This window comes from Alexandromys fortis, unplaced genomic scaffold, assembly GCF_014885135.2.
Source record: "Alexandromys fortis isolate MF-2015 unplaced genomic scaffold, M_Fortis_MF-2015_v1.1 scaffold_87, whole genome shotgun sequence".
Taxonomy (NCBI): Eukaryota; Metazoa; Chordata; class Mammalia; order Rodentia; family Cricetidae; genus Alexandromys; species Alexandromys fortis.
In genome coordinates, this window is record NW_026067971.1 from 1,073,057 (window position 1) to 1,099,618 (window position 26,562).

At 45.1% G+C, this 26,562-nt stretch overlaps 2 protein-coding genes across 2 annotated transcripts in view; one reads left to right on the plus strand and one right to left on the minus strand.

The window, feature by feature from the left end:
• Positions 1-1,781: 1,781 nt before the first annotated feature.
• On the minus strand, positions 1,782-20,877 carry Dad1 (defender against cell death 1). Its single transcript, XM_050155807.1, has 3 exons — positions 20,581-20,877; positions 9,945-10,118; positions 1,782-2,009 (listed from the first exon to the last, which is right to left on the minus strand). Exons 1-2 carry the CDS (start codon positions 20,789-20,791, stop codon positions 9,988-9,990), a joined length of 342 nt encoding a protein of 113 aa, XP_050011764.1. The 5' UTR covers positions 20,792-20,877; the 3' UTR covers positions 1,782-2,009; positions 9,945-9,987.
• Positions 20,878-21,140: 263 nt separating this feature from the next.
• The window catches only part of Abhd4 (abhydrolase domain containing 4, N-acyl phospholipase B), an 18,525-nt gene continuing 13,103 nt past the window's right edge, over positions 21,141-26,562 (plus strand). Inside the window, exon 1 of the mRNA XM_050155795.1 lies at positions 21,141-21,384. The gene's annotated coding sequence lies outside the window, so the exon portion shown is untranslated. The remainder of the gene's footprint in view (positions 21,385-26,562) is intronic.

Below are 26,562 nucleotides of genomic sequence, written 5' to 3' on the forward strand. Positions count from 1 at the left end.
CAAATTATATGTTATTTCTGTTTACGGTATTTGCGCACCTATGCAGTTATTCTGTCACATAGTATACATGCATGCTTCTACGTGTTTAGGACATTTTGTATATTGATACATTCTTTAGCATATATTTTTGTATTGTATTACATATTATTCTTACCTCTGAACAAGATACTTAACATTGTTTACATTTGAGGTCATTGTCCTCATTTGTGCACAATTGTTTACAGATTATTTAATATTTTGACATGAAGCCTTAAAGTTATACAGGTATTAAATATTATAGGTCAATAATTGTTCATGTTTGTTATATATACAGTAAGATTAATTACATTCTTTAGATACATAGAGATTATATTCTGCCTAGATAGGTAATCTTCAACCACTTCAAGGATCTGTAGAACATGGCATTTAAATAACTTAGGGTTCTGTTGACATGACACATGACTGCTCCTGACAGCATCAATCTATTCCCAAGAGAATGTGGAACACCAAAGACACTCCACTCGGAGTTTGTTTTCTTCTTGGCAAATTGGCCTTTGGGCAAGGAAATGCCCATGCCTCAACCACTGACAAATACATGGTATCTGGAAATAGATACACAGGACACAAGGAAAAAGACTATCAAATCTTGCCAAGACAGGTTAAGACAGTTCTGAAAAATTCCCTGCCTCTGTAAATGGTCTGTCAGTTATGCTAGGCCTTAGCCAAAGTTGGTTGTTTCAACGTTGCAAATGAGACTTTGGGTGACTGCTCAGGTAGCTAATTGTCTCCATCATATTCTGCTCGCTTTGGAAGCTGCTTGATTGCACTTCCTGTCCGCTCCAGTAATATTATCTCCCTTCTCAGGCCTTCAGTGGGGTTGAAGATAGTCGTAGTTACCTTTCTCTTATGATTTAGCCAAGCTTATTTCCAATGCAAGATTTAGACTCCTTAAAATAGAATGTTTATTAAAATATTTGTCATATGTTCCTTAATATTGCTTATGTTGTTCGTAATTTTATACTTGATATCTGTTCCTATTGTATATAGTTTTGTATTGGGTTTGAATTGCTCTTGTTTAGACAAAAGGGGGAGATGATGGGGAACATTGTTAGCCAATTATCTTTAAGAGGTGGGTCTTAGTTAAGGCGTAGTTTCGCTGGGACCCAGGGTAAAAGGTGTGCACCTCCAGGTGCTTGCTCTCTCTGTGCCCTTTCCCACAGGACATTGCTGTGCTTGGAATTTTTGTTTCCTGTTTTGTGAGTGTTCCCCTTATAATAAATAAAATATAACTGTTTTATCCTTAGCTAGTCTGGTTATTTCAACATACATGCAAATACCAGTCACACACCACAGGGACATAGTCTCCCATACAGAGTCACACAGACACATGACACTTGTGCCAAGTCACAGACACACACAGTCATACTGTCACAGTGTCTACCTCTCAATCTCTCTCCTCTCACATGTGTGCTTGCACATGTGTGCGTGTGCACAAGCACACACTCTTGAACAAGCATATGCAAGCATCTTGCACCCAGCTTACACTGCCTAAGGGGACACATGCTTCACCTTTCTCCAGAAGCATGTCCAAAGAGATGTGCCAAGAAAGCACACACAGCCCACTTTCTGACAAAGCGCTCTGTGGTGGTGGTGCAGCTCCAGACAATAAAGGATTAGAAGAGGATACAGAGCTGAAGGGAAAGTCTCCACATGAGTGTGATAAGAGAGCATGTGGGCACACGGAGCTGAAGGGAAAGTCTCCACATGAGTGTGAGAAGAAAAAATGGCAGTCGGAGGCACAGTGAGGCGGCAGAAAAACTGTTTAATTTGGAAAGTGAGGGTTACACTTAGGGAAGGCCTGGTTCGCATTAACAGGTGTGCACTGTGAAGCCGGACTGGCAGCAAAGGGAGCTCTCTGGACTCCCCATTTCATACCAGTCAGAGTCATCGTCAAGCACAAATCTGAAGAATCAACGTTCAACAAGCTGTCATCTCAAGAATTCTTATCCAGGGGACATCAAAGAGTGAACCTGAAAGACAGAAGCAGAAAGGTAAAATGTCATGTCCCAAATCCTTCCATCTAAACTCTCAACCCGCGAGGCAACTACAATACTCACTCCTAAGCACAAGACAGCATTTCAGCCAGACTACAATAACCAGAATGAGGCCGACTGTTGTCACGAGCACTGTGTGAGAGTAGTGTCTATAAAGACAGTGCTCACACCTCTGTCAGCAGGAGAGGAGCTGAAGAAAGCAGCCTCCAGCTCTCCAACTCAGCAATCCTGGTTCTCGTCAGCACCACCGTCCTGCCCAGACTCCTCACAAAATGCTCGTGCCCAGTGTGAGGACACTCAGGACAGAAGGAAGACTTCTCAAGACTTCACAATGGGCCAAGGGCTTTAGAAGAAGTGATCTCATTTTTACTTAAAGTAAGTTAATTTGGGTAAGATAGGAAACGGCTGCAGACGTTGCAGGGTTGCTGCCCCGAGCTGGGTGGACTTCCTTCTGATACCAAAACACTTGAGCCTGAGACACCAAGGCCAGCCCACATAAAAGGAAAGGGGCTCAGGAAGAAAAGCATTTTTGGCAGTAGTTTTCAGAAAACTCAATTCCCAAAGGTCTATTCCCCCTTTTGCAGAGAAGATGTACTTGGCAGGTATTCAAACAACAGAGGCTTCATGTTTTCTGAAATGTTAGCTCAGCACAACTGGGCCCCATGGACAACTCAGAAGAGCGCTCTCAACTGTTAACAGAGCAAAGGCATCACAAACTGCCTGAGAACCTCCTCCCTGATCGTGAGTCACACCAAACGGATGACACCTACTGAGAAAGGTACAGGGAGGTCCCGTCTTTCACCCAGGCAGACACCTGGGGACACTGAAGACCACTGTCCACAGAGGTGAAACTAGTGCCGGGCAGAGCTCCCTCCCGGGACGTGCTCTTCCGCAGCAAGCCCTCTACTCAGACACCTGAACTGCCACCATCAAATCCATCTTTCCTGGATTCTGACCACCCAATTAAAACTGAAACCGAGGTTGATATAAATCAGACCACTGTGCAGAACTCCCAAGAGCAGGTCAGTCTGGACCACGCTCATGTTACAAGGCCCAGATCGTAACGTCTGAAAACCAAGGGAGCTCCAGAAATCAACCAGGCTAACCCTCTCATCTTAGAAATGACAAAACTAGAACTTGACAGTTTGGACACTTTATCCAGAGTCGTGATGCCCAACCTAGTAGCCAGCATCTACACAGATTCAGTAAAATTAGGGGAAGTTATGGTTGGGCTGAGGATGGAGTTCAGTAGGTAGAGGACGTATGGAGCACACATGACACCCTGGGTTTGATACTTAGCATCCATAAAACCAGGCATGGTGACACAAGTCTGTAATCCCAGAAGATGGGGGTGGAGGCAGGAGGATCACAAGTTCAAGACCTTCCTTAGCTATATATATTGAGTTCCAGGGTAGCCAAGGATTCCGAACACCCTGTCTAAAAAAAAATTTAAAAATTAAAAAATGAAGGAAATTAAAATTTATTTCCTTGGTTAGTGAGTCACTTTTCAGATATCCACCAACCAACATGGACCACATGACTAGTGGTTACTGTTGTGGGTGGTGCAGACCCAGAACAAGGTGCCAGTAGATGGAGTCAAGTCTCCCAGTCTGCGTTCCCGTACAGCTCTCTTGTACCACAGTAAAGATGCCTGGCTCTGCAGAAACACCTAAGGTTCCGTGTCCATCTCTTCTTATGAACTTCTCTTCAATTTTCCCATTCAATAAAGAAAGCAACTTTAGTATTTTAACAAGCATAATTTAATAGGAAATATATTATAATACATATTATATATGTGCTATATATTATAATAAATATTATAGTATATATAATTATGTATATGTGTAAATCTAAAGTCATCACTTATGAAACTTTTGAGTGATGACTTTAGATTTACACATATATAGAGAACAACACCCGCATTTAGGCTCCAGAGGTCCACTCTTAAGTGCCCACTAATTCACTCAGTACCAAGGATTAAAGTCAACTGAAATTTGGCCAAGGCTGTTTCCTCGTGGTATAACAGGGCACACAAGAAAACTGCACACTGATGTAAAGGTGCACACGGAAGAGACATGAAGCAGAAAAATGTGGGGGCGTGGTAGCAACAAAGCATTTTATAGACAGTCGGTTCTATAACACCGCACATTTTATTATTTTATTGTGAACAATCCCACTTTAAAGTTCCACCTTCAATGCCCAGTGGGAATATGAAAAAAAGCAACAGAAGAGTGAGAGAGAGAGAGACAGAGAGAGAGAGAGAGACAGAGAGAGAGAGCGCGCAAAGCCCAAATGGAGAGAGAGAGAGAGAGAGAGAGAGAGAGAGAGAGAGCAAGGCCCAAATGGAATCCACAAAACAGTGACCATCATAAACATTAGTGAAAAGAAACTGTGATGAAGGCCAAGCGGCCGTACTGTACAGGCAGGAAAACCAAGGCTGCTTAAGGGCCCACCCTCAGGGCTGGAGAAGGCACTGACTTCCAGGACCTGGGTTCAATTCCAAGCACCCACACAGCAGCTCACAACTGTCTGTAGATCCACCTTCAAACCAATGCACATAAAGTTAAATAAATTAAAAAATTACTTAAAAATAAATAAAAAATGTCCCCACCCTCAGGAACCTGGGTGCAGTGCAGGCAGGAACAAGAGTGGACACTTCTAAAGCAATGTGACAAACGCAGAATGTGAGAGGTGTGGACCTGAGAGCCCAGACACCAGGGTGACAACTTCGGGTCCCCAGGGAATGAGGACAGGAACAGAATTCCTAGCCCAGATCCCCTGAGTCAGGTACAGCAGTGACCTCCTGTAGCCCACATTCAGGCGGCAAAGGAGTGGATCACGAGTTCAAGGGTAGCCTTGGCCACAGAGTAAGACTGTCTCACACAAAACTGAAAATAAATTTAAATGAGAAGAACCCATAGGCAATGACACCTGCTGAGTCCAACAACCTGAGTTCCAGCCCCAGGGCACAGGTGGTGGAAGGAGGGGCACAACTCCATGTGGTCCTCTGTCCTCCGACCATGTGTCATGGCTGCAACAGCCACGCCCACGACCACATCTGACTACATCTGACCATCTCTCTCTCTACCTAAAAAACAGAAGACTTCAGCCACCAATTCAAAGTCAATTGATGCTTTTAACCATTAGGACTAACCAGTAAAGAATTAATCTCACTTTCCAGCCCCTGAGGGGCTAAGGAGCTGAGAAAAGGTTACAGGACCCACTCATCAACTAAAAAAATCAAAGATCTGTTGTTAGCAAGAGTTCATTGTTAGAGGCAATAAAGGGTCTGGAATAAAGGCAACTGACAAGAAAGGGAGACCCCAAGAAGGCAACCCTGGGTGGTGCTAAGGATTCCTAGCTCAACACTGCCCACTGCTGGCCAGAATGCAAAGCACCCGCCAGTCAGCATTTCAGCTCACCTGAGCCTCTGCTGCCCTCCTGTGACTGGGAAGGAACTAGCTTTTGCTGTTCCACCAAAATATAACTCTCTAATACACTCTCAGCATCACAGTGAAGGAAATGTACATCCACTAGGGGGCAGCAGAGCTTAGAGGGTGACATCTAGGCTGGTAGGTAGCTGCAACACGTGGTCCCACTCCATGGGTGTGTGAAGTGAAGGGAACAAGCCCCTGGCAAGGCTGCAGCATGCATGGGCAGCCCGTTTACATTGGGTTTCATGGTCTGAGTTAATGAGGACGACTGACCAGGTCTCTTCCTCAAGGAACAGGTTCCACCAATATACAAACTTGGAGAGCCGGATTCAGAGTCCAGAGCTTTAACCATTACACCACAGGAGCTGGTGCCCACCGCGGGAGCTGGTGCCCACCGCGGGAGCTGGTGCCCACCGCGGGAGCTGGTGTGTAGGCAGCACTAAATGGACTGGGTGGGTAACTGGGCAGGGGTAGATACTAACATGAAAAACCCACATAGATGTATACACATATACATAATTAAAAGTAAAAAATACTATTTTAAAAATTAAGAAAGGAATCTGACATTGGTCTAGGGGATGCCTATACTCGTAATCCCAGCATGGGGGAGGCAGAGGATGGAGGATCAGGAGCCCAGGGTCATCTTCCAGTATGTACCAGGTTTGAAGTGACCTTGGGCTACAAGGGACCCTGTCTAAAGCCCAAACAAACAAAAGATGCCTCACAAGGCTCTCTGGATCTCTCAGTACCTGGCCTACAAATGGGAATGGCAAAGTCATCTTCCTGAGGCTATTTGAAAATAAAGAGATTGCACAAGCACTCAAAACACCAGTGGGAACTCCTGCTGCTCCTCGGTCTGCTAAACTGCCCTGGCTTTCACAGCCCAATGACATTTTCTTTTGATCGGCCTTTTCCAGATGGTTTTAAATGTCACCTTCAAATTCATTAAAAATCTGTTACATTATAGATTTTTTAAACGTGCATTCTCAATTGAAAAAAGAATGGTAGGCAGCAGCTGGATGACGGTGGTGCACACCTTTAATCCCAGCACTCAGGGACAGAGGCAGGCGGATCTCTGAGTCTGAGGCTAGCCTGGGCTACAGAGCAAGTTCCAGGACAGCCAGGGCAACACAGAGAAACCCTGTCTCAAAAAAAGAAAAAGGAAAAAAAAAAAAAAGAAGAAAGATAAAAGAAAAAATGCTAGGCAGCAACATGAGAATCTAGCTCAAAATGTGCTGCCCTATGGCCCCACATTTCATGTCACGGGAATAAGGAAGTCAGCTCCTGTAGTGTCTCATAAATGTTTTCTCAGAGCACCGAGTGGTTTTACTTTGTTATCCTACCTTCTGAGTTAGTGTAAAGACTGACACCACGTGGAAACTACAGTTGGCACCATGAGTACACAGCTAAATTAAAGCCACATAATGGGACCAATAAATGTGCGGGATGGGGTGGTGTATGTCACGTGAAAGATCTCAGGAAAATGTGCCAGGCGACCCCGGAGAAGAGATCATTCCACTTTCCTAGGAACCTCTTTCCTCCACAGAGTCTGAACACTGCGACCTGGGATTGAAGAGTCTGCATACTCGGAGCCTGTACCTCCCAGCTGAGCAGGTGGCCCTGAGCTGTTAATATCGTCTGCACTACACGGTTTCTGCTGAGCCTGCTTTTTCGTCTGTTCTGTCATAATTTTGAAATACTGAGTTCTTGGGAGCCAAGTCCTCCTCCAATCACTGCAGTGCCAGGAAATAATTTTCCATGATCTGCTATCTTTCTGAACCTTGAGAACATCCTTGAAATGTGTTCTGTTCCTTCCTAAATACATACCGTAACTCATCTGGAAAACACCTCAGCAAATCTAGTGAAGCAATCAGAAGGCACAGCTGTTGCAATACCTCTGCAGAAGGCCAAAGAGTTACACCCAGTACTCATAAACCCAAGGTGGGCAACACCGGAGGCTCCATTTCCTAGCGACCCTCAAGGTACCCAACGGAAACAGTCAACTGGTAACCGGTAAGAGGTGGGATTCACTCATCACTGCTTCTCCCAGACACAGCCACCCTCTTCTCAGTCTCCCCCAGCACATTGTTCCGATCTCTGGTAACACTCTAATCCTGCTACATTTTAACTATGTGTTTATATGGGTCTTTACCTTACTTAAGACAGCTCAAGCTGACCTCCAACTTGATGTGCAGCTGAGGATGAACTTGAGCTCCTCCAGCCTTAGCCTCCTGGTACTAAATACTATGTCTGGTTTGTGCAATGCTGGTATTGAACCCAGGGCACTCTACCAAATGAAACACAGTCCCAGCGTGGTGGTGTGAAAGTGGCCTTGTTGGAGTGTGGCATTGTAGAAAGTGTGTCACTGGGGGAGAGGGAGAGAAAAGGCTTTGAGGTCTCAGAAGCTCAAGCCAGGCCTAGTGGCTCACGGTCACTTCCTGCTGCCTGTGGATCCAGATGGAGAACTCTCAGCTCTTTCTCCAGCACCACATCTGCCTGCACAATGCCATGCTTCCCGCCATGATGGTAATGGACTAAACCTCTGAAACTATAAGCTAGTCCCAATTATATGTTTTCTTTATAAGATTTGCTGTGGTCACGGTGTCTCTTCACAGCAATAGAAACCCTAACTACGACACCCAGTTTTGTTCTTTTGTTTTTGTTTACACTTTTTGAGGTCTTGGCTGTTCACTTTTAAAGGCATCTTCCTTTCCTCTGTATTCCTTACTAGGCACCAACGAGAGATGAGGGAGGGATGGGAGCAGATCAGGTCTTCAAGAACTGAAGCTGTCTGAGGATGGTGGGATGAAGTGGTTCTCAACGTTTCAGTGACTAAAGCATCCCAAAAGTTACCACTATTTAAAATGAAAGTTTTATCTGAACAAACAGAATTGTTCTAACATGGATTTATGTGCCATCTTAAGTGAGTGACTAGTTCCTGCTAGAAAACGAAATGCAGCCCCTGTCAAGCACTGCACACTCTGCAATGCGCCACTCTGGTGGTTCTTGTCTCAGAGCTCCAATCCTCTTAGTACAAAAACACAGGCTTCCATGTAGTGTGTAGAGACTGATTCTGAGATACCTTCCCCTAAAAGGTTATTATTTTCTAAGATTCTCTTCTCCTACCTAGAAACAATGATACTAAACTTTACGGTGCAAAGACAAAAAAGAGCACAGACATTCATTGGTGAGCTGCACGAGCACCAACCAATGCATCAATAGACAGAGGCCGCTCTACGACGATGTAACTGCGGTGGAGAGGCTACTGGACTGCTCTGGGCCCATTTTCTCATATATTGATGTGTATGGAAAAACATCCAAGTACTTACGACAGCTTGCAGACTGCTGCAGAAGTGTGGCGGTCTGAATGAGAATGACCACAGGCCCATATGTTTGAACACTTCCACCCAGTAGGTGGAACTGTTTGAGAAGGACTAGGAGGTGTGGCCTTCTTAGAGGAAGTGTACCACTGTGGGTGGGCTCTGAGGTTCAAAAGCCCATACCATTCCCATTTAGCTCTCTGCTTCATGCTTGAGGCTCAAGATGTAAGTGCCCAGCTACTGCTCCAGCGCCATGTCTGTCCGCCTGCTGCCATGATCCCCACCACTACAATCATGTACTCTGATCCTCTGCAAGCATGAATACCACTTACTTCTACAATTGCCTCTGCCATGACATCCTATCACAGCGATGGGAAAGTAACTAATGCAAGAGAGAGGGTGGAGAAGATGTCAATACACTCTGGGAGGGTGGGGGCAGAGAGGTTTTCAGTTCTGCCACGGGATCGAGGCCCACTTTTGATTCTCTACCAGAGTTCTGTAAAGTTTGTTTAGGGGACAGGAATGGCTTCAGTGCCCAACAAGGGATGTAGCAAATGATCAGTCTGGTTCCAAATCTTCTCCCAAGTTAATCCAAGTTTATCATTTAAGTTTGAGACACATATTACTAAGTACCAACTGTCACTCGTTCATACTCTGAATGCCTAACAGGTAACAACGGCCACACCTAACATCAATGGCAATCAAAATTGGAAAAACTTCAACACACGTAAAAGCAAAGCCTGCAATTTATCATTCTTCAAAAATTTTAGGGTGCACACCTGTAATCCCAGCAGGAAGGAGGCTGAGGCAGGAGGCTGACAAGCTTGAGATCTGCCTGGGCTACATAGAGAAAGCCTGTCTAGAACAAAAATAAAGGGAAAGTTTTAAATCCTGAGTGTATTTCTTTCACAGTCACTAGTAGAATACACTGCATCAAGCACACTGCACTCTGTACCTTAATAATCTGCAGGACTAAGACGTGACTGCTGAGAACAGTAGGCTGATGATCAAGCCGACAAAATATACAGCGAACTTCCAGGAAATTCTGCAAATGTCACAGCACCACAGAACTCTTCCAACTAGGAGCAGAGCCAGCCCCCCTCTAATTCCACCTGCTAAAGCCAACTCAACAGGACAAGGCTGTGATCATCACTTACGTTCTGCCGACTCCAGCTCCACAACTAAGGACCTGGGAGCAATTCAGCCAACGAAGTTCATGACGACAAGGTGCAGGATAGTGCTGGCAAAGAGGAAGTCAGCAAAGGCCCGCTCTGGAGAAATGCCTTGGAAATCCGCCTTGTTCTGTGGGTTGATCTGTATTCTCAAGCAAACTGGGTAAGAAACAAAACACAAAGTCATTATCTAGAAGTCCAAAACAAATCAGTTCTAATCAATATACAAACACATCCCAAGATGACCATTCTCCTTTACCAAAATGAATGCACACACCCACGATGCACGCACAGGCATGACACCTACGATGTGCACAAGCTAGAAACAGTTCACACCTATTCACAGCACAGAGGGCAATTAGTGCGTGTGAGCAAAGACAACGATATGGCAAGGAAGGGAACTTCTGCTAGACACAAGCTGAATGAATTTCAGTCCAGACGTAAAGAGTACATGCTAGATGATTCCCTATACACAGAACCACATACCACTGATCCCAGAACTTGGTGGGAGGGTTGGGGGGGAGAGTGAGGACTGCCACAAGTCTGAGACCAGTCTAGGCTAGAGTTAAGATCCTGTCTTAATGAAGAGGACCCTAACAGAGACATACGTAGAGCTAATCTATATGGGAAGTAGAAAGAGACAAGATCTCCTGAGTAAATAGGGAGCATGGGGATCATGGGGGAGGGGGGGAGGGAGGGGAGCAGAGAAAAATATATAACTTAATAAAAACAATTTTTAAAAAAAGATCCTGTCTTAAAAATGCAAAATAAACTATCAAAGTAAGTCAAGACAGTGATTTTCATCTTTCGTGGATGAAGAGGACTGTGTATGGCACAACAGTGTTCTGTCTTGATCTGGGGTAGTTAAATCAGAGAATCTAAAAACCAATCCCAAGCCAGGCAAGGATGTGGCACCCCCATAACCCCAGCACTTCCCCAGCAGATGGAGGAGGGATCCACGCCACGTCACCCTTGGCCACAGCAAGTTCAAGGTAACCCTGACTACATAAGACAACTAAAAATAGGGCTGCGAGACCACTTACTGGTAAGGGCATTGCCAACAAGCCTTGCAGCATGCATGTACACATACAATAAATAAAACTGCAAAAACTAAATAGGAAATGCATTAAATTATATACTTTTACAATGTCTTGCTGTTTTTTGTTTGGTTGGTTTTAGTTTTCCTAGACAGGATTTTTTTTTGTGTAGCCTTGGCCATCCTGGAACTCGCTCTGTAGACAGGCTGGCCTTGATCCACCTGCCTCTGCCAAGTGCTAGGATTAAAGGTGTGCATCACCACTGCCTGGCTCACTTTTATAATCTTAACTATCATTTATTAAAGGAAAAATAAGGGGGAAAATATGTCAGATGCTAAAACTAAACTTATCCACAGATATATCTCCCCAACCCTAAGAACTCTCTTATCTAGCTGATAAAGTTGTCCAATTGTACCTATGTGGGGCTATAATACAGCAGTAACAAAAGTTGGGCTGAATGACAACCCCATGAAACACTAAACATTCTCTACAAGATGTGTGCGTAATACACGGCAGAGACTGTAAATACAGCTCCTTGTCTGCTCTTGCAGACCTCATACTGTAGATAATTATCTTTGATAAAGTTCTAGCAGCCGCCTATCCATTTCAAAAGATGGCAGAAGACCCAACAGAAGATTCCTGACTGATCTCTCCAGCCACATTTCTGTATCCCTGAAGTCTCTAACCAGGCAGCAGCCAGTCACCCAGACATGAAAAGAAGCTTCAGGGGTATTCTCTATTCAAACACCTTTACGGCTGCAATAAAAAATAAAATAAAATAAAATCACACCTGCTTCAGGCTAGCATCCACTCCAGCAGTAACAAAGAAGAGTCCACCCAAAGGAGACGATAGTCACACTGGTGCTCCAGAGTTCATCACCATAGCAACAGTTTCCACCACCCCAGGCACAGACAGACAGCACTGGTCTTTGAGAGGGACAGTGACTGGAGTAAGGGAACCACTTAAAACCTTGCTGTGAAAGGTCAGGTTAGACCACCTTCTGGGGAAGCAACTGTAATGTTATTTAATATTTAAAATGTTTCTCTTTTGACTAACGAATGTGACTAACAAAACAAAGTATGTTTGCAGACGTGAAGGAAAAAAGAAAAAAGGAAATGGTCCAAATGTCATCAAAGGGAATAATTACACTACAGACCTGCGATGAAATCCTATTAATTGTTCAGAACGAGGTAAATTCTCTATACACTGACAATAAAGCTATCCACTTTCACTGAGTGATAAGCCAAAAGCACTCACTCATTCCAGGTCCCTTTCTGCATGTGTCTGTGGTATTGTATATATTGTATATATGTGTTCATGTGTGCACACATACATGTGTCTGTGATGTTGTATATATTGTATGTATATGTTCATGTGTGCACACATACATGTGTGGAGACCAGAGGTTGAATTCAGGAGTTTTCCTCATTCATACCCACCTAACTGTCTTTTCAAAGATGTACTTTTTAGGGTGTGTGTGTTTCTCTGTACGCTATCTCTGTGTGCCCTGTGTGTCCAGGTGCTCCTGGAAGCCAGAAGAGGGCATTAGATTCCCTGGAGCTGTAGTTACAGGCAGCTGTGAGCCTTGGATGTGGGTCCTGAGAGCCAAACTCAGATCCTCTGGAAGAGCAGGGAGTGACCTTAACCACTGAGCCATCCCCCCCAACTCCACCCACTTTACTTTTGAGGCAGCATTTCTCCCTGAACCTGCAGCTCATGGATTCAGCAGGGTTTGCTGGCCAATGAGCTTCAAGGGTCTGTCTGTGTTTTCCTCTTCCCTCAGCTTGGGCTTCAGACATTCCTGTGAGTGAGGGGACCCTAGCTCAAGCTCCCCGCGCTCTTGCAGCAACTGCTCTGCCTCGGGTCCCATACTGCTCTTTCTAAAACCTTAGCTTTTATATATAATTGTTATGTTCATACCCTTATTTCACATACAAATATTCTTCTATCACTTGGTGGCAATCTGACGGAAACTCCGGAGATAAAGACACAGAACTGCTAACAGCAATGGGATAGGAAATGAGGTCGTGTTTGGAGTACCTATAAGGGAGCAGTAGGAAAGCTCTGTGAGGGTGGATACAGCCATGGGCTGATTTAACCCTAAAATGACCATAACTCCAATTCTGTAACAGTGCACAAATCAACCCCACAAGCATCCAATGTACCTCAGAGGTCATCGGGACTAACATCCCATTTTTGAAAAGACGTTTATTCTATGTGTATGGGTGTCTTGCCTACACATATATACATGCATTACATGTCTGCCTGGTGCCAAGGAGGTTAGTAGACAGCATTAGATCCCCAGAACTGGAGTCACATGAATGGTTGTGAGCCACCATATAGGTACCGGGAATGGAACCTCTGGAGGAGCAGCCAGTGCTCATAACTGCTGAGTCATCTCCCCAGCCCTCCCAACACCCCATTTGATGCATAAAATGCCTATGTCGGCTGAGTTTTCTTTTTTTTTTTTTTTTTTTGGTTTTGTTTTGTTTTTTTTGCCAACATGACATATAGAGTCAGCTGAGAGGAGAGAACCTCAACTGGGGAATTGCCTCCACCAGAATAGCCTACGGGCAGGTCTTTGGGGGTATTTTCTTTCCTTTTTTACTTAAAAAAAAAATTTTCATTTTACTTTATTTATCCGGTGGTTTGTCTGCATGCATATCTGTGCAACACTTGTGTGCCTGGTGCCCTAGAAGCCAGAAGAGCATGTCAGACCCCCTAGAAGTGGAGTTACAGACAGTTCTGGGGAGTCATGTGGATGCCAGGAATTGAACGTGGGCCTTCTGGAAAAGCAATCAGGGCTTCTAACTGCTGAGCCATCTCTCCAGCATTTTCTTAATTGATGATTGATATGGGAGGACCCAGCCCACTGCAGACAATACTACACCCACCCTAGGCAGATGGTCCTGGGTTGTATAAGGAAACCAGCTGAGCAAGCCAGGGAGAGCAAGCCAGCAAGTAGAGTTCCTCCATGGTCTTTGCTTCAGTTCCTACCTCCATGGTCCTGCTTTGCCTTCCCTTGATGATGCGCTGTACCGTGTAAGCCACACAAGCCCTTTCCTCCCCAGGATGCTACTGGTCATAGTGTTTACTACAGCAAAGCAAAGCAGGACCCTGTCCGAGAAGTGTGGGAGACAGGTGTGCGGAGGAGCCTCCAAGAATGGCCTGGAAGTTTCTGAAGGATACTTACCATGCCGGGGACAGATAAGCTGCCCCGTGAGAGGTCAAACCCCTACAGAACCTGTGTTACTCACGGACATGCCACATTCCTCAGAGGCTTTGGGCACAATTAAAACATGCTTGCTCCAGAAATGGGCCTTCCGTGTCTCCCAGCACTTCCAAAGAAGGGAACGGACTCTCTCCTGAGGCAGCTGCCCCCCCCCCCTGCCAGTTCTGGTCCATCCACTCCTACATGCACCAAGCATCCTTCTAGATGCTGGGAACATGGCACAGAGCCAGCCAGGAGTCCGGCTCCCATGGAACTTAGTTTGTGGAGACAAACACACGTGCTTCCAGTCACAAGTCAGCAACCAAACAAGAACATTCTGGCAGGGCACACACCGAAGAAAACGGAACAGGATGAGAAGACTAGAAAACGTCTTTTTAAGATGCTACTAAAGCCCATGTTTGAAGCCAGCCACGTAAAGATCTGGGACAGAGCAATCAAGACAGTAAAATCAGTCTTGACACATCTTAGGCATAACAAGTCAGAGACACCAGATATCGGTGACCAAGTCTCAGGGAAGAGTCTGCACTTAAAGGGCAGTGTAACAGCACCGCAGGGTCTGAGCACCTGATGACATAAACGACTCACATTGTTTAAAGCTTAGAACTGCAACGTGAAGAATGGCTTGTAGGACTAGAGATGAATGACCTAGAAACTGAAGAGCTCAAGGTCAAGGAGATAAAAACGGGCAGAAATGAAGAGACAGAGGCATTCTATATTCTGGAGACGACAAAAGCTGGATGGGATGTGGGGGTCAAGAGAAACTATGGGATCAAGAGAGCACCCCGGAATCTGGCTGAACAGTCTACTCAAGGCTGACACTGTATGCGGCTAGTGAAGAAGCAGATGGCGGGCAGGGAAGGATCAATTTGGGAAATATAACTAGAGAGACAGGACAGGCATCAAGAAGAGGAATGAAGGCAGGAACTGGGTTTACTAATTTGAAACTGAGGGCAGGCCCGAACTGAAAACATTAATAACACGATAACTGTATGCGCACAGATGGAACTTAAATTCACCGATGGTAAGAAATGCAAAACGAAACACACAGCACAACGGGGAGGGAAAGGCGGTAGGTGAGAAAGAGCAAGGACCAGGCAGTCACAAGAGTGCGGGGAAGCAAGTTTCACTCAGAAAGAACGAGGCAGCTGAGCTAAATGCTAATGGTGAGCAGTGAGGTGAGGTGAGGGAGATGCTCTCCATGTGCTATCAGGGTAACAGAGTCGGAAGTGGTGGAACAGACCTCACCAGGCAGCGCTAAGGAGTAAGTGGGAAAGGCAGAAACAGCAACTATTCCTTCAGGAAGTTCTATGACGACAGAGAAGAAATAGTTGGCTGCTAGGCGTGGCTGGGGTTAAAGGGAATTTTTTGTTTTGTTTTGCTTTTTTGTTTGAGACAGGGTCTCTCTACATGGCCTTAGCTGGCCTGAAACTCACTATGTAAACCAGGCTGGCCTCCAACTCACAGAGATCCTCCTGCCTCTGCCTCCCAAGCGCTAGGATTAAAGTATGCACCACCATGCCTGGTTAAACTTTTTCAAATTAAACAACATTAGAGCATCTTTAAAAGATAAGAATGATTCAAGAGAGAGAAAACCCATGATGCTGAACAAAGAGATAACTCAGAAGTCATCCGGCCAATAGGAGAACACGAGCTCCCATGAGTAAGCGGAGGAGCTGGCAGCTGACAAGAGAGGTACACGACACCCCAGTGGGAAGCCCAGAGCACAGGACGGGGCAGGCGGCCCTGACATTCAGTGGGAGGTGAAGAGGTTCCCGGCCACGCTCACTCTGCTACTGAAAACCAAAATAAACCGTGAATACAGCCAAAGGAACGGAGAAAAGTGAGAGGTCACGAAGCACATTTTGGGAAAGTGAACACACTAGGGACACTGCAGGACCACTGGGCGAGCCGGGCGCCCAGCTGCTCCCATCCTCACCAGCGCCACTTCATCTACTGCCTCCAATTCCCTTCAGACCGGAAGAGCAGGGCCGCATCTGCTCCTCATAGGTGAACGTGCAGCACCCGAGCAGAGCCTGGCAAACAGCCCTCCATGTTTCTTAAATTAAGACACGGGCCACAATTAACACCTACAGTGCTAAGCAAGGATGCAGGGGTGGAAGCACCCGCCCTCGCCTTCCAGAGGGCAGACAACACAACACATGCAGCCTGATGGGAAAGTCCCATCTCTCTTCTTCCTTAACTCCACCCCCATCCCTGACAGAGTGAAGCAAGGATACAGAGCCCTGGGTCAGCTGGGAGGGTCAGCAAAGGTTCTCCACAGGGGGGAAGCATCGAACTGAGAGGGAAAGAGAGCCAAATGAAGGCTCAAGAGACTGACATCAGAGCTCATGGGACGGTAAGTAACTTCCTGATACTGGAACTTGAAGGGCAGAGGCTGCGATGAAGAGGAAGGAATCGAGGCCGGCTCCCAAAAGAGCTTATGTGTCATGAAAAACAAACAAACAAAACAAAAACTCGACATTGGGAACCACAGCCAAATGTGGTTAAGCAACACAATCAGGCTGGCAAGTCAGATCAAGCTAAACGATACCAGAGGCTGCACAGTCAGGACGCAGCCTGAGGTACCGAGAACAAAAAGTAGTGATGGATAGGACATTTAGAAACAGGACAATCAGCCATGAGGTTGGCAAATTTCCATCTCCTGGACAGCAGCTAAGAGGAGTCCACAAATCTAACAGACACCCCCTCAAGTAGCCAGACCCCAGACCCATAAGCCACTGACTCCCTTAAGACAGAAGATACTCTGGATTAGTCTCCTTGTTTCTCAAACTCAAATTCCTTTGGGATTTCTTAACTGCGATACTAAAACTTTGTTTAGTAAATGTCTTAAATTTATTGTTTGTGTGTGTGCATGCATGTTTATATTAAGTGTACGGATGTGGTGTGTGTGTAGATGCACATGCCTGTGTGTTCATACTTTCAAAGGCCAGAGGCCACCGAGTGTCTGCTCTCTCTCACCCTTTGAGACAGGGTCTCTCACTGAACCTGAGCTGGCAGTCAACAAGACTCAGCAATCCACTTGAAGCTCAGTGATGGAGTACTTGCCTACTAAGACGTATTTTTAGCCACACTCATTTTAAGGACAGACTTAACTACTTCCCACTTACTAGTACTTGAAATGAGCAGATTTCATCTAGGTAAAAAAGGGAACTAAGAAAGCTGCCAACACTGGAATGTTAACTCAGAAGCGACAGATGTCCCTCCTCGAGGGAGAGCTAGCCATAAGATAAACAGTCTGCTACGAGAATGAACCAGGAAAGAAAAATTACTCCCACAGGGTCCTTTAAAAAACTATTGCACTATACTGTTGAACAAGCTCATCCTGGCGGCCAGTAACCTCCACGCCCTTCCTGAGACCCTGATAAGTCGCCCAGTCATGAGGAGACAGAAGACACCACCGTGTCTCATCAGACTTTTAAAAGTTTGACGGCAGTGTTCTAAACTGATTTAAAACATACTGACCAACTTCCAAGAGCAAATGCACACATGCACGGATGAAGAGTCAAAGCGAAAGAGCATCCTCCTCCAACTCATGCGACAACTTACAAGTCTGTCCTTTACTTCCAAAAAAGAACTGCTGTGGACAGCTGTCTGTGCGTCCACTCACGATTCACTTAGTGTAGTGTATGCATGTGGAGGAGCGAGGACGACTTGCAGAGATCAGTTCTCTCCCTCCATCACGCAGGTCCCATGGTCAGACTCGGTGGTTTCAGGCTTGGTGACAAGCACCTTCACCCACCGAGACATCTCACCGGCCCATGTTCTCATGTTTAATTCTCAGATGATCTCCTATAGTAATAGGTCTGACACCCAAAGCTTGAGCATTCAGCACCACTTGGTCCTTCAAAATCCTCCAACGTGATTTCCTACAACTTCCCTTCACCAGTCAAACTGTCCCTTCCATTGTCTTCCAACAAAAAACACAGGGAGAAAAAAATCAAAACAAAACTTCAGCAGGTATAAGATTTCCTGTCTCAACAATAGGAACAAAGGCTAAACAGCCAAATTTCAAAAATTTTCATTAAAACAAGTTACCAGACAATGGTCTGGGCTAGCAAGAGAGGTTGGATTTAGTAAACTCAATGCTACCAAGAGAAACGTGGCAGCCGGGCTCCTGCACACATCCTTACATCTCAGAAAGTAAGGGACATGGATCTCTGTGAGCTCAAGACAGCCTGACCAGCAGTTCCACCCAGCCAGGGCTACACACTGACACACTGTGCAGAAAAAGATGGGTGGATGGACGAATGGACGGACAGACGGATGGATGGATTTGAGGATTTAGCTCAGGGGCAAAATGTCCCTGAGTTCACAGGGGGTGGGGGATGCAAATGATAACTTTCTGCAGCAACAATGAATGATCAGAAATTCTTCATTTCTCTCATTCTGTTACCTAAAAGATTTGGAAATCTACTTGCTACTGACTCCAATCTCACTACTAATAAAGTCCTCCCTACTAATAAAGTCCTCCCTACTAATAATGTCCTCCCTCCTAGTAATGTCCTCCCTCCTAGTAATGTCCTCCCTCCTAGTAATGTCCTCACTGCTGACACCGTCTCACTACTAACAGTGTTCTTTCGCTAAGCAGTCTATTCAATAACAAGCCATACAGCTCCCACTGGAACCTGACAATTCTAGCCTTAACAGGCACAAAAAACAGGCCTGGGAGCGGAAGAGCTACCTCAATTGGTAAAGTGCCTGCCTCAAAGCATAAGGACCCGATGGCTCAGATGCCCAACATCCATGTGAAACCTGGTATGGTATTATTCACATCTGTAACTGCAGATCTGGACAGAACAGGAGTGGGGGACAGACAATTCACCACGCAACAGGAAGACACCCCCCTCAGGCTCTCTGGCCAACCAGCCAGTCCAGTCTAGCCAAGGAATGCTGCTGTTCTTTGACCTCCATATATGCACGCATGCATACAGACATGTACTGACACTTCACCATACATTATATATACACAGAGGCCCACAAAGAATATTTTTGAAAATATTTAAAAAAAAAAATAGCACCTGGCATTAGCAAAAGCCATCTGCAAAAAAGAAAACGAAAAAGCCGAACTCTTTATCATGCAAACCTAACTTTTCAGCAGATCATTCTTTTCTACGTAGTCCTGGGAAGCAAGCATTACCCAGAGGCTCTTGAAGACGGGTAGTTTCAACAGAAGGCTTATTTAAAAATCAGCTTCCAGCCCCGCCCTGTTTCTGTACTTCCATAACCAGAGACAAAAATAAAAATAAAAAATCAGAGGTATTCAGCAAAGCTCTTTCTCCTGGTTGGTTAATATCATTGTGAACAGTACTGGGTACAGTAAAGAGGTGTGTCAGGTCTGGCTGATGGTACTAACATACCCCAAGAAACTGGACCAAAATCCAAAGACTGTGACTACTGACAAGCTAACTTTGCAGCTCTAGCTCTAACTGGGGCACAAGTCATGATGTCCTGAGGCCTATTTACGTTCTGAAAAGCAGAATTATCCCCAGTGCGCCTGAGCTGGCAGTGTGAATGTGTACATGTGATGTGAGACCTATGGTAAGAAGGTATCCCTGTAAATCAAACGTCCAGAGAAATCCAATGCTATATTTTTGTCTGTGCCTAACCAGGTCTAATTCACTGGAGGGTAAGGGTGGGGGCAGGAAGCAACAGCTAAAAAACCCCCAAAACACTGCTGACCATCATCCACTATAACATTCTTGAGCCAAACCTATTCCCAGGATTCACTCAATTCCATGAAGCAAGAAAGGTCAGGCTTCAGATGAAATTCGTGGAGCCAATCCTCATTAAATCTGGAAGTCTACAAGATTACCAAATGCGGAAGGCCAGAAAGAAAAGCTAATACACAATTGTATGAATAAAAAATTGAGCTCGGGGATGAGAAACACAGGGGACCATCAACCACAGGAATAAATGGGAGCACCTAAAAAGCCAGCACCCACTAGACAGCTTCACAAGCAATCACCAATATTTACATCCCTATACCTGCCTTCCCCTGGACGGCGTGGGGATTAGGCCAAGGTGACAGAAATGGCTCGGGGTTGGCTTTTTCATTTAAGGGTCTACCAACTTTAAACTTGTACTAAAGCTACATCAAAGTTGGAGTAGGATGTATCCTTAGAGAAGTATTATTAATTGCGGTGGATCACCAGAAAAAAAAAAAGTGTCTTTACATCTTCAGTTCCAGCTCCTGGGTACCTGTTTGGCATTAGAAACGTAACAGCATTTCTGAGCCTGTTTCCTGAATCCCAAGAAAGGCATGCGTGATTTCACAGGCGACGGCCATCTACAAACTACCAAAGGGCACTGTGAGGACGGCGCTATCATTACCCGCTAGGATGAAGCTGCCCACACAAGAGATGAAGCCGGAGAGGAAAGAGTTGAAGGGGAAGGTGCCCACGAGGAGACAGTAGCCGAACTGCAGCGCCCCGGTCAGCAGTATATAAAGGAGATAGGCGTCCAGCAACTTCAGCCGCTGCGGAGTGGTGCTCAAGTACTCATCCAGGAACCGCGAGATGACGGACACCACCGACGCCGACATGACAAACGCAGGACACTTCGACCACCGGACGACCACAGCGGGATGGGGTTCGCGCGTGCGCGCTGGCGGGTCCTAGCCACGCCCACGCAGGCGTATAGGTCGGCCTGGGCGCGTCACAATTAATGCGCAGGCGCAGATTGCATTCCTAGACTGAGAACTACAGCCGGAAATAGATTACTGCGCCTGTGCCTGGGCTTTCTTTGAGCGGGAGACGTGTACTATACCCTTACTTCCGCCCTGCGTTTGTTGACGCCCACTGTTGCTCTGGCGACGAGATTTGTGACAGGAACAGGGGGAAAGGTTTTGCCGCGGACAACGTAGCTTACCAGAAAGTTCCGGCTCTCTTTGATCCCATGTCGTCAGTGGTTAAACGTGGAACTTTGCTTAGAGACCAAGCTGGCGGTCTAGGGATCCAACCTGCCTGGCCCTAATTCCCTTAAATGCTCTGTCTGCCCAGGCCTATGACAGATCGTTAGAGAAGTCAAGTTCCTTCGCATTGAGAACTATGTATATCCGGGGCAAGCGCCAGTTTACACTGGCGGGTGAGGGTTGACCTCTACAGGATCCTGAACACGAAGAACCTAAGCCAGCAGGTATTCATTCATTCGACAAACGTTTGTTGGCTACCAACAAGGACCTATAACTTGTGGTTAAGTTGTAGGGACATTCGGGTTAATCAAGCACAGACATTGTCTAAAAGGGGAGGTAATCACTTGGATGTAGAGTGTAAGGTCTAAATCAGCAGCAATTCGTACCAAACTGACATCTTAAATCTATTGTAATATCCCAAGATGTCAACGTCGAAAGGCTTGCGGGAGCACGTCTCGTTCAACCTGACCCTCTCTGAATCCTTTTATAGAAAACGATATGAAAGTTTGAGGTTTTAAGAAAACTTAAGCTCAGCCTTCTGCTTTGCATTGCCTTACAAGTTCACAAAAACCAGACCTTCAAAACATAGTATCTCTCACCTTTCAGTTGCAAAGTCTACCCGCACGTAATTAGGTACTTCATTTCAGCGTTTAAGTCTCACTTTCAACAGCACTAGTTAGATAAGTGGGCAAAATTTCTAAAACGGCAACTGAACAGCATTCCCTTGCTGCGGCTTGTTATTTGTATGTAGCCTGGAAACACTTAGCACCACTTCCTATGGTAAGTAAAGGCCCTTGCATGGGTTCCGGCGAACCGTCTGTGTCCTTGGGAAATCTTAGTCTGTTAGAAGAGATAAATCCATATTCATAAACGAGGAGCTTACACTGCTTTAAAAAATTAGCCTCGGTGCCCTTGTGTTACTGTACAGAGGGTAGGGGCAGGAAGGAGGGCCAGACTGGTTCCTCTTCCACATATTATGACGTACATCTATCTGCACTTGCACTTTGCTCACTGTCTCGTCACAAGTAGGAGAGCAGACGCCTCTGGTTTTCAACCTAAGAACAGAGGGGCCAAGTGGCTGCTTTTAATCATCTAATTATGAATCCCTTAAGAAGTTTCTGTACCATCATCACCCAGCCTCTTCCAGCAGTGTTGCGCCCTCTGTTCCTGCTCAGCCACCACCATTAACATCTCCATAGCAATGTCCTAGGAGGCCAGAATCAAGGCTTGTCTCGTCACTTACTGAGACTAGCCCCGCCATTTCTGCGACAAAACCTTTCTAGCAGAATGACCCCAAAATTTTCCTCAGCCACCTGACTTTATAAGAAAAATTTTGTGTTCAGTGTATGAGTTTATCTAAGCTATCAGTGGGGGAGATCATACTATGTTGGTTTTGAGTAGTGTGAGTCAGAACATTAATACGTGTAAAAAGTTCGTATGCCAAGCCGTAGATAAAAGAGTGAGTTCCAGAGTTGGACAAAGATGATTTTTGAACTTTGATTCCACCTGCTACTAATTATCTAATCTCGACCTGATGACTTAGTGCTTCATTTGTGGTTTCCTTTTCCTCTTTTTGCCAAGGTTTCTCTATGTAGCCTAGCCTGGAACTCACTATATACAGCAGAGTGGATTTAAACTCGCAATCCTTCTGCCTCTGCTTACCAAGTGTTAAAATTACAGGTACACATCACTACGACACCTAGGGCTCATTTTCCACTTCTATGACATGGAAGTAACAATACCTGGATCCCCACAATGTTGTATTGGGATTAACTAAGATAATGTAAAACATTAAGGATTTAGCAAAGTGCATGGCACATGGTAAGTGCTCGGAAAATGTTTCCTCTTATGAATTATGATTCATTCTGCTATGAACTGTTTCCTCTGTTTCTCCAAATAATTCAAAGTTAGCCGTACTGCAGAACTCCAATAATTGGGCATACAAAAGATGGTACCAAGACTGCAAGTCAGACGGCTGGCAAAAGAAACTGCATTTAAAGTTGTCAGAAATCAGAGAAGACTTTAGAGGCTTCATGACTAAGATGCCCAACAATGTAAGATACGGGAGAGTGGAAGGCCAAGAAAGTGCCCTTGGGCAAAGTCCGTGATTTTACATTCCTCCTCTGATAATAAGAAATTATATTCTCTACTATGTCAAACATGAATCCTAAGTCTGTGTAAGAAAAGACTCTCGTAAAGAGAGTCTCTCCATGGAGAAGAGACTCATTTCTTCCCCCTTTGTATTTTACTTTGGCCTTGACTCCTTTTCCTTCTCTCCCACATGTAACCATCCACTTTTTAAACTTTGGCCCCAATTAGACCAAGACCCTTCTTTCCTTGTTCTCTAATTCAACAAATGAAGCATGCTGCCTATATGTTACATGTTTCTGGGTATCTAGCATGCTAAGCAAATACTGGACCTCTGACCCATACTTCCAGCACAGGATTCTTTTCAAAAAGAAAATTAGAGCAGAATTAAATTTCAATCAACACAAAGTGAGTTTTTCTCAACTATGGTGTTTTCTTATCCAACTTCTAGTCAAGCAACAAATGTCTCTAGTGAGCCTGTATCCTTTTATCCCATCATCCCTGCAATATAGCAACTCGGAATCCTTCTCTGATTTCCTTCTTTCCTAGCTCTTTGGGGAGTCCCATAAAAGCTTCAGTCTTGCCAGGTGGTGGTGGTGCACACCTGTAATCCCAGCACTTGGGAGGCAGAGGCAGGTGAATCTCAGTGAGTTATAGGCCAACCTGTTCTATAAACTGAGCTAGGCATACACAGAGAAACCTTGTCTTGAAAAACCACAAACACGCGCGCACACACACACACACACACACACACACACACTGAGAGCACTTCAATCTTGTCTTCTCTGGCAACAAAAAAGAATTTGTCATATTTTCCTTTACGAGAGTATCATTTACCCAGGGAAGAGGATTACTAAGAATTGTTGAGCTCCCTACAAGAGGGATCTGAAAACACCATGCTAAGCAGCACTACCCTGTCCAGGAGAATTTCCTTTAATGAAATTAAATTGCCCTGTGCAATCAGCGTGGGGACAGCTAGACACATGTGGCTACCTGGGCACTAGAAGTATAGCTAGGAGTAACCAAGGAAAATGTGTGGTTTGTGTTCATTTGAAACTAAGCCAAAGGTGGGATTGGTGGCTCAGCAGTTAGGAGTGCCTGCTGCTCTTATAGAGGACCTGAGTTCAGTTCCCAGTACCCAGGTCAGGTAGCTCATAAATGCCTGTAACTCCAGCTCTAGGGAAATCTGACATGGTGTTTTGGCCGGTGTGAGCATCCATTCTCATGTGTACCTACCTCACATATTAAGCCACATATGCTATCACTGGACAGAGGACGTTGAAGCTGTTTTACTCACCAATCCCTTTGTTTAATCTAAGACTCACCTTGTTCATTCAAAAGTCAGCAGCACCCATTTGAAGGAATGATTCATTCCTTCCAGGGCTGGGCTTAACCAGCTTATCCATGGTTAACCAATTAGTTTCTGTCCCTAAAGAATATATTAAAGGGGCTGCTGAGATCTCAGTGGTCAAGAGGACTTGTTGCTCTTGTAGATGACCTGGGTTTGGTTCCCAGCACCAACAAGGAGGCTAACAACCATCCATACCTCCAGTTCCAGGAGAATCAGATGCATTCTGACTTCCTTGGATAGCAAGCATGCTTGTGGTGCACAACTGAGCAAAACACGCATACACATAAAATAATCTCTTAAAAATTAAAGAGACAATAATAGTACATTTAAAATCATGATCTTGTAGATAGGAGGGTGCATTTTTTCATATATGCACATCTTGTGTCTTGACTTGAAGATAAGAAGGGAAAATACATTTTTCTCTCCAGAGGCCTGTCTACATAGGTACCAAAGGTCCATTTCATTGTATCTAGTTTTAGCAGATCCACCCAATCCTGAGTTATCTCAGTTCTGGGAATACCTTAAGGATAACTTTAATTGCAAAAGGCATTTTTCATATATTCAAATTTCTTCCTTCTAAACAATTATTATAACAGGAAATTCTGCTAAAGCTTACCCAGTACATGTGGAAACAGAATGCAAATGCTCTCTGTGCTGTGGTGAGATGCACTCTAAAATCTAGAACATTTCAGTTCCACATGATCAGCCTTGCCTCAAAAGGACCCCCATTTTATAGGTTATCAGGAAAATGGGCACTTTAGTTATCCTGTGAAAACAACACCGGATTTCTATCTAGTGTCACTTATATTATAGCCCCCAACCCTAGCTAGCACTTAGCCCTTCATTCTGTAGACAACCATTGATGCTTCTGCTTACTAAACTGTTCACCCAGCCATTCATCAAGTACCAAGCACCTACCCTGACTCACCTGATGCTGAGAACAAAGCAGAGTACTAGATAGGTAAGATGCCCCACAAAACTTAGTCTCTAGTAGAGAGAAACATAGATGTTCACGATCCTTTCAGATGTTCTGAAGAAAATACAGTCATGTGGTAGAGAGAAGGAGGTCTCTTTGTTGGGGTGGGGATGCTCTAAGTTCTGATTACATAGTTACCAGCTCTCCAAAGCCCCCCTAAGGAAGTCGGTGCGACCACCAGAGCAGTTCATTTCCTGTCTTTTTATCATTGGATTCTTTGTGCCAACATGTTTGGCTTTGAACATAAGATGTAACATTTTTAGAGTAAGTAAGTTTGTTGAATGTTTCTTGGAATTATCTTAGCTAATTCTCATTAGGCACAATTCAGAGGAAGAAGCAACCTGATCAAATGACTTGCCCAAGATCAGGAAAAGGAAATTGGGAAAGCCAAGAACTTGAACTTTGCCCAGATTTCTGACCAGAGGCTTTTAACTAGCTAGCGGGTCTCCTGGAATATTATTAATGCTTCTGGAAAAATTGCAGCTTTCCAGCCTCAGAACAAACTAGCTGTATTAGCATGTGAGGAATTGGAAGTCCAAGTTGGTAGCAGGCTTCCCAGTGGTTCTGTGTACTGAATTTAGGACAACTAAAAGAATGAATGAAAAATTCTGAAAATTCCAGTTCTCTTAAACTTTAAACCCTTATAATGAGCAGTTTAACACTACTGTGTTTAGTGAAGAAGAACTCTCAGAATCTCCTAGGCCTGTCAAGAAGACCAAAGAAAAAATACTTTAGGACTTGGAACATAGCTCAGCAGACAAAGTGCCTGCCTTGAAGGCAGGAAACCATGGATTCAGCCCCCATCCTGAACCATCCTGCCTGACAGCACAGAACATAATCCCAGCACTCCAGAGGTAGAAACAGGAGAATCACAAGGTGGAGGTCATCCCCATATATAAATCAAGAGGGACACATAACACAGAGAGAGAGAGAGAGAGAGAGAGAGAGAGAGAGAGAGAGAGAGAGAGAGAAGGGGGGGGGGGGGGG

What these genes read in the sequence shown, in the direction of transcription:
- Dad1 (XM_050155807.1), bottom strand. Translation starts at nt 20,791, where the DNA reads ATGTCGGCGTCGGTGGTGTCCGTCATCTCGCGGTTCCTGGATGAGTAC. An exon ending in GGGCAGCTTCATCCTAGCGG is followed by an intron (nt 10,119 to 20,580) that starts GTAATGATAGCG and finishes TTTCTTACCCAG; the next exon opens with TTTGCTTGAGAATACAGATC.